General features: G+C 35.9%; 1 protein-coding gene across 1 annotated transcript in view; it reads right to left on the bottom strand.

The window, feature by feature from the left end:
- The window catches only part of LOC104129292 (ABI family member 3 binding protein), a 157,668-nt gene that overhangs the window by 67,469 nt on the left and 81,901 nt on the right, over positions 1–8,298 (bottom strand). Inside the window, exons 20-23 of the mRNA XM_035897581.1 lie at positions 7,157–7,222; positions 6,564–6,638; positions 1,486–1,551; positions 999–1,061 (exon numbers count right to left, since the gene is read on the bottom strand). Coding sequence (XP_035753474.1) covers positions 999–1,061; positions 1,486–1,551; positions 6,564–6,638; positions 7,157–7,222 — 270 coding nt within the window. The remainder of the gene's footprint in view (positions 1–998; positions 1,062–1,485; positions 1,552–6,563; positions 6,639–7,156; positions 7,223–8,298) is intronic.

Consider the following 8,298-nt stretch of genomic DNA (forward strand, 5'->3'; position numbering starts at 1 on the left):
AACAGGCTCATCGCTGCAGAGAAAAGCACTGCCAAAGTAACCAACATAGGAAGGGAATGACTGGCTATTTACCCATCACAGTCCTTGTGGTTTCCAGTGAAGCAGACGAGGTGGATTCCAGGTCCGGTCTCTGGCTTGCTACAGTCAGACACAGAAATGATCTTGAGATATCCACACAGTCTTGCCACAGCAAATACAAGCAGCACCGGTTCACAACACCCCAAAGGTCTGTATTTAGGGCCCTTCTCCTGGCAGTATGTCCTGACTCAGTGACCAAATCAGCAGACAACCATCTTGCTGCGGTTGCAACTAACACAATAGTAGCTAAATGGCTCTCCATCAGCAGAAAAATGGCTAAATGACTACTTCACCAAAGCACTCCTTACATTTCCTTGAAAGATGCCAACAGTCTCTGCAGAGCGAACATAGGAGCCAGGAGACACACCTCTGGATTCAGAATTCAACATCTGATCTCACTTTTCCCTAGAATCAACCAAATCCTTCATTCTAGCAGTCAGAAATCTCAGGCCCTGGCCCTAATAAAGCGCAGTGACTCTGTACAGAAACGCCTGCAAACAAGTGACCAAAGGCAATTTCTCTGCAGAATTCTAGCACATCTTTCAACCACTTACATAACTGATATCCTGTAAGGAATCAATGAGACAGCTATAGCCCATCAATAGCAAGACTAAGAGGAACTAAAATTATGTTTCTGCCATACTGGAATATTTAATTCTAGAAAGAATTTGCAAAATAAAAGCTTCATCTAGGGGCACCCAGGTATTGCGTGACAAATTCTTTTTGCCAGCTGTCCCTACAAAAAGTGATTTTTCAAACATGCAAAAAAGCATAGGTTGAAACATCAGAATAATGTTACTAGTATGGGAAGTGTTTTTGCAAGCCAAAGTGCATAAGCCAACCTAGGTATTGCTCAAAGCAGATGAAAACTTCATCAAGTGATGGCGGGGGAAAAGAAAAAATGAAAATACCATATTTACCCTCCAGTGTTCCTTGGCTTGCAAGGTAAGGAGAAGTAGATTTCAGCTTTGGTCTCTGAGTAGCTAAGATTAAACCAGAAAATTGCCTTCAGATATTACAGATGAATAGGTTGGGTTTTTTTTTTTCAAAGCTGTGTCAGTACAGAGTTTTAAATGAATGAAGCCTATATCACATTCAGCATTCATTATAGTATTGTTCGATTTTTAAATCAGGGTGGCCTAGCTGAGTTAATGTAGAATACAAACAGTTAACCTTTTAGTGAACTAGGCCTATAGAGCAGAAAATTACAAAGAGAGACTGAGAAGCTTAACAATTAAGTATCTCCTTGTTATTTTTTATATAAATGACTGATCACCTCACTGATGTGTTTAGCATTGCCATTAACAGGAAAAAAAAATCAAAAGGTTTTGACTAAATTTTAAAATAATGCTTTTCATATTAAAGTATTGCCAAAATTACAGAAATTATAATGGAATCACTGTTTACCCATCACTGTCCTCGTGGTTTCCTGTGAAGGAAAAGATGTGGGCTCCTGGACTGGTCTTGGGAGAACTAAGATCAGAGACGGAAACTATCTTGAGATGTTATGGCAGATCCTCTGTGCGTGTGAAGGCATCACTTTAATCACATTCAAATAAATCAATATTTAAATTGTGGTTCCTCAGATATACTTTTCCTACCAAATAATTCATACATCATTTTTTTGTCATTCTGTATTACCATGTAAGCAAGTATTTAATGGCAATAAATGACAGATCCCCAAATCCATATTCTAGCATCAAACAAATATTTCCAAACTAGAAATTGAGAACTAGTCAATGAGCATGTAGCCAAAACTTCATCCTGAATTGAAGATACTGTCAAGTTTTGGAAATTACCACCTTATATTTAATCTGAAAAACAATTAATTAGCTGTGATTACTATATTCTTCACCATCCCTAAAAATCTGAACTTTGGGGCTAAAAAAATGTATGCCTGGAAAAAAAAGGAAATAGCTTCTCTGCAGAAAAATGCATACAGGTGAACTTCATGAGGATTTCCATCAAGGGCTGAGCCAACTTCTAGAGAAAAACAACTTGTGCTTTGTTAACCAAAATCCGTAAGAATCTCTAATGGAACAGCATCTCCTTAAATTACAGGAGCAGGCTTTCATACTGAAGAGTTATGAAGTACTTAAACCACATAGAATCTCCTAAGCACACTGTTAGAGAAGCATGAGCTAAGAGTCACTTTTCTTTTCCAGAAATTAGTGAAGAGATGCAAATGACAAGAGTGAAAGGCAAAGATCATGATAGAAATCCCTCAACTTGTATAAGAATGTATTACTGAAGAAAAGAGAAGAAAGTTTCTGATAAAAGCATACAGCAAATTCTTAACACAAGTGGAAGATAGGTCAAACAGTACATACCTCAGAAAATGGAATCAAAATTTTGAAACTGCCATCACACTTGCAAGAACACATAGGAAAAGCAGCAGAGCACGAATTTGATGGACCAACAGAGAAAATTTCAAACATGGAATTCTTGTTCTGAAAGAATTCCATTCGACTCCTCCAGTCTAAGCAAACAAAATAATTTGAAAATGCAATAAAAGTTTATAGACTTGATTGACAGGGATGGATCGAAAGAGTTTCAGAAATTTCTCCCTTTCAATGATGCATTTGACTACACACTTCTCTGTGGGCCTAGGCTATTTACTATCCTCTCTGTCTTCATTTTGTTTGCTGAAAAATGGAAATAACAAGAGCTCTGCAAATATGTTTTCTAAATTACCTATCCAATGTTTTCATCTTTACTAGCACTGAGTTGAAAAACGGCTAAACACAGCAGTTAAGATGGCAAATATAAAACAGAGTATATACTTGTTAGTGTACAGGGGAATACTATAGAACATTTATAAATATCTGTAGGGGTCTGCAGTAGAAGATGAGGTTCACAGTATACCAGAACAAGTTCCTGTGTTCAGCATTAAATTTGTTCTATAGAGGAAGAAAAGTATTAGAAGAAACTGGCTTGATTCTTTAGGATATATGCCAAAGGCCAAGAAATGTTTTATCTCCCCAAATAAACATGTATTTCTTTTTTTCTCCTAGACGTATCTGGACTACCAAGCCTTGAGCTATTTAAAAAACCCTGAACTTGGGTTTACAATGCCCACTTTACTATCTTTCAGCTCCCTAGTAAGAATTTTGCCACTACAGCATAGCTTAAGAGTCCTCCTTCATGAGAAATAGACTTGAATATTCTACACAACTGCAGTATTACAACTTGATTGACTTTTTAACTGTTTTAAAGCTACAAGTGAACATGAGCAGTCAACAGAAAATAAATCTACAAAGAGAATTCCCAATACACACATCTCACACACACCAACATTGTAACTGACCGGGAAGATGTCTTAATAACCAATAACCACAAAACTTCACTATAGTAATAACAAAGTAAATATAAAATAAAAAAGCAGTATAACTTCAAATAATACAGAAGTTATCTGTATCAGGATACTCCATATATAGTGGAGAAGTTAAATTTCGATTACCAGCCTCACAGTATTTCACAGGCAGAGAAGTACCCAGGACATTATACCTTAAAATTCTATCACATTAAGTAATACATAATTGGTCAATGGCAATTATGGTTAATAGCACCAATTAGTATTGCAAAAGTGAATTAAGAATTAAATAAAAAATCACAATCCGGCATTGTAAAGGTCATATACATTGCCTTAAACGAAAGTAGTACCCAATGCAGATTTTTATCTTGCAGTTGTTCTAATCCCCAAAGGAAAATTAAACCAACATTTCACTCTGGGAACTCTTCTGGTAATTCCTCGCCGTCAAGAACACTGTTTGCAAGAAATGTCATTACCAGATTGGACTGATGATATTTCTGGGACTCCAGATGCTTTAGACATGAATTGTGAAACTATCTGTGTTTCATTAAGAGCTGAAAAGAAAATCTGGATTTAAAATGCTGAGGAATCTCACTGTTGCTGGGATAGCACAAAACACTACCCAGCATAAGTTGCGCTGTTCAAGGTGATCTAACTGCAAACACAAGAAAGACACTGAATGCTTAAAAGTCCTCTCTGTATTATGTGAATAAAGAGAAAGATATGCAGCCCAAAATGGTGGCAACAGGATCCAATGTCTGATGCTAGGTAGAATTCCTAAGAAACTTCTTCTTTTACAGTTTCTGGAGTTTAAATTACACCAACAGAAAATGAAATTGTTACAAGGTGGTATATAAGACTGGTCCTTTAGCACCTTGTGCCAAAACTGCTTTCTAGCTGCTGATCAAGAAGTGATTGACACAAACAGTTCTTTAATAGGCTTGCCACTTAGACTTAAAAGCAAACATGTCTGAAGCTGTTCACAGCAGATAAAAGGAAGCAAGTAGCAATGACATGAAAACTAAAATGGAATCCCACGTTGCTTAACCATTACTGTTTGTCTGTTTTCCAAAAAGGATGAGACATAGGTTTGAGGACTAGTCCCTATGTAGGTAAATCAAATATGAAAGTCATTCTGAAATAAGCAGTCTCTACACAAGTGAGAACACTGTGCTTTTAAAGGGAAAAAGTAAGTCTAGATTGAAAGTATTGTTCATCACCTGAAAAACCATGTTCTTTTTTTGGGTTGTGTAGCTCTGTAGAGCACAGTAAATGTGAAGTCATTAATCAGTCTTCAAGAAATGAGGAAGAGCAAACAGGCTTGAAGAACCTTGGCAAGTAAACATATGCTAAAAAGAGCTAATAAACATGTGACCAACTAAGCAATAGGTTTTTAGAAAGGATGATTAAGACCACTAAGAGACCCACTCCAGGGGAAATAACATGTAAGAAAGTATTTCACTGCAGTCCTCATGGTGTGGCTGGACTTCCTCACCTTCCTTTAGTTGAAACATCCTTCTATTCACTCTCTTCTCTCTCCTTTCCTCCCCTCCCCAACACACACACACATGCAAAACTAAACCCCAGATTTTCTTAGGTTATTCCAAGGAAGTCCTTTAAACAAAAACAACTGTACATGCTAAAGGTTCTCATCTCATACCAAGCCTATACCTAGAATATGTTATTAAACATTATTATCATATTTTTAACTCTCCTTCAAATCTGGGATTATCTTTGCATGGAAATGCTTATGTTGAATTGCAGACTACACCAGACATGATTTTCTCCATTCTCCCAAATATTGTAAGTGTTGGGAAATTGATCCCTCTGGTTTGAAAAGAGTGAAGTCTAACATTCTTTACAGGCAAAGCATGCAGAATAAAGAATTGAACTTGGATGTGCTATTATATCAATGTGTAGAAAACTGTGACTGAAACTTTCCTATTTCTCAGTATGGAAGATGCATTAATGATAAAGACTGATTAATACCTCTGAAGAATAAATGCATAAAACTTAATTTATCTCCATTTCTTCATTTTAAGAATGTTTATAGTTGGAATCTGCAAGCTCTGCCATTAACCTGCGATTACAGGCAGTTTGACAGCTACTAAAATACTCATTCAGTCCCCTTTTTCCTGCAAGGGATTTCTGGCAACAACTTGAAATAGACTTTGGATGGAACTGTCATTATTGAAAGGAAATGAAATATTTCTTTATGCAGGGACAGTAAAACAAGCAGAACCTTGAGCATTGATAGAGCTGCATTGGTTCAGTGTCATTTTGTCAGGCATTGGTAAGTTTTAGTTTATTTTCTGAACACAGGAAGTAAAAGAAACCTAAAGAATATATGTTGGCAAAGAAGAACAGAAAAACTATATACTTCAGATTATTATATATTAATAAGTGTAAGTAATTTAAATGTTAAGAAAATACCATAATTCAACCAGTTTAATTTTACTGGAGTCTGATATAACAGGTTTCAAGGGTGTCTGAAAGCATCACAACTGCCATAGAAGCACCAGCTCAAGATCAATTTGTTGCAAATATTTTAATTGCAATGCTCTGCAGTTTACTTGAAAAAGTTGTATTCAAGCAATAGAGCAATCTATCTGATAAGCATGTTTTTATTTCTATTAACCTTGGACTTATGCTGTCTCACTGGCAGCAAAATGTCTTACTTAGATAACTGCTTTAAATATATTCAAATGAAAGGACATATGGGTCCATTCTCCACTATTTTGATGCACTACATATGCATTGTTATTAATCCTGTTATTTGTATGGGACTTACTCAACACTTTCAACCATTAAAATAGTTTCATTCAGGGTTTTAAACAAAACTTATATGAGCTTTCACTCTTACCCATCTGCAGTATTACTACTTAAAAAGAGAATGATACTATATGTAATAAGACATGCCAAAACCTATTATCATCAAGCACAGCAATACAGACTTGTAAATATATTAGGAACGTAGACCAAAATTAGAAGAGAGTATTTACTGTTTTCATCATACAAAATTTCCTAACTTAGTCTTGTATTTGAGAGATAAAATTAATTATGACAGTTCTGTAGCTATTCTGATTCATGTTAATCTTAACTAACAATATACCAAAAGTATGATGAAATCTCTGTAAGAATTTCTATTTAAAATGACATTTTCCAGTATTACCAGGTACAGCTGATGGCATTTCTTGGATGCCAGATGTTTCAGAGCTTGAAGAAATGTCCTGCTTTTCATCAAAAGCTGAAAGAAAATCTGGAGTTAAAATGAGAAGTGACTTCATTGCCATAGTATTTGGACAGCAGCTGTTGGGCAGTTCAAGACAATACCGATGTGAGATCAAGCAAGATGGCAGCACCTTCAAAGATCAGCTGTGAAATGAGGTGTTACATAAACACTGAAGCTGGTGCGAAATAAAGTAGGGTCAATTCTGGTATCTCATGCTAGGCAGAATTAGTTCTCACTGGCCTTTTTTTTTGAAGTACCCATTCTGTGAAAGAAAATTACAACTACCAGTAGAAAATTAAAGGCAGCATATGCTAGCAGACGTCTTTTTGTAGACTGTTATTTAGTCAGTGTGGTAAATTATTTTTCAACTTTGATTATACAGAAATGGACAAGTTGGAAGTGGGGGAAGAAAAAAAAAGCCTAACACCAAGTAGTCTTCAAAGCAATGTGTCTAAATGAATCTTAGCACTGTCCGCAGCCAATGGAAGTGAAGGCAAGGGATGGAAAAGCTAATGGAATTATATGCTATTTACCCATTGTACTCTCTCTGGTTTCCATGTAGGGATGAGCTGTGAATTTCAGGCCTGGTCCCTGGGTAGCTAAGATCAAATATAAAAACAATCTTGAAACAATGAGTGAGATCAGTCTGTAGATAAGGTGATCTTTGTCCCTTTAATTAGCAGGTCCAAAAGGTCTACATTTATTTTAGATTTCTTGTCTACATGCTTCTAATTGATATTTGTGGTAGCCTACTCCATTCTTTGTCTTGTGGGTTGGGTTTGGTTTTTTTTTTTTTTTGGATACATAACATCTAATTTTGAGGAATTTACTATGAGGCCAGCTTTCGGCATCCGATTTTAAAATTCTATAAAATAGCAACAGCTGACATCAAAACTCTTCTCCCCTACACTTTAGTTCGGATGTTGCAGATAAATTTTTTAAATAAGGAGCCGCAAATGCCTAATGTTATTTTGATACAGCATGCCTTCACATTAGACTCACATTAGGCATAGAGTTATGAATCAGGGCTTAATTCAACCTAAACCTGTCACTTTATGCACACAAGTTGGAAAACATATACAGCCAGGATGGAAAAAAGCCTCTGTTGGCAAAGACACAGAGTAAATTAATAGCTCAAGTTACAAGAAGCATTGTTTTGACTGCACACAAAAGCTCACTGCTAAACATCAAAGTCAGTAACTTTATAATTTAATTTATAAACACACCTGATGCAATGTGAGATACACATTAAATCCAGCTAGCCTGCATTTTAAAAGTCACATGGGAATGGTTGTACTTTTGCAAAATCAGGACAGCTGAGTTGGGGCAGGCCTCAATAGCGATACAAATAAGTAATTATAGTATGAGTAAATTCATGTTCAACCAAAGTACACAAAGTACAAAATAAACAATGATAATCTGAGCCATCTCCATCCTTAAAACTTCCAGAAAAATTGTAATTTGTGTGTAATATAAAATCACCAGAAAAGTAAGATATAACTGTAATACTCCACTATTCTGTGTCGTGATAATTTTAAAAGCCTACTATTTCAACATTGCAGCAACATACCGCCTTCTTCCTGTAATATTAACCCCAAGGTAATAAAAATGTAAATTAACAATCCAACCAGAAGTGTAAGGACATTTGTTGTGAGAATTCCTAACTCTAATAGAA

Source organism: Egretta garzetta, unplaced genomic scaffold, assembly GCF_000687185.1.
Source record: "Egretta garzetta isolate BGI_Z169 unplaced genomic scaffold, ASM68718v1 scaffold367, whole genome shotgun sequence".
Taxonomy (NCBI): domain Eukaryota; kingdom Metazoa; phylum Chordata; class Aves; order Pelecaniformes; family Ardeidae; genus Egretta; species Egretta garzetta.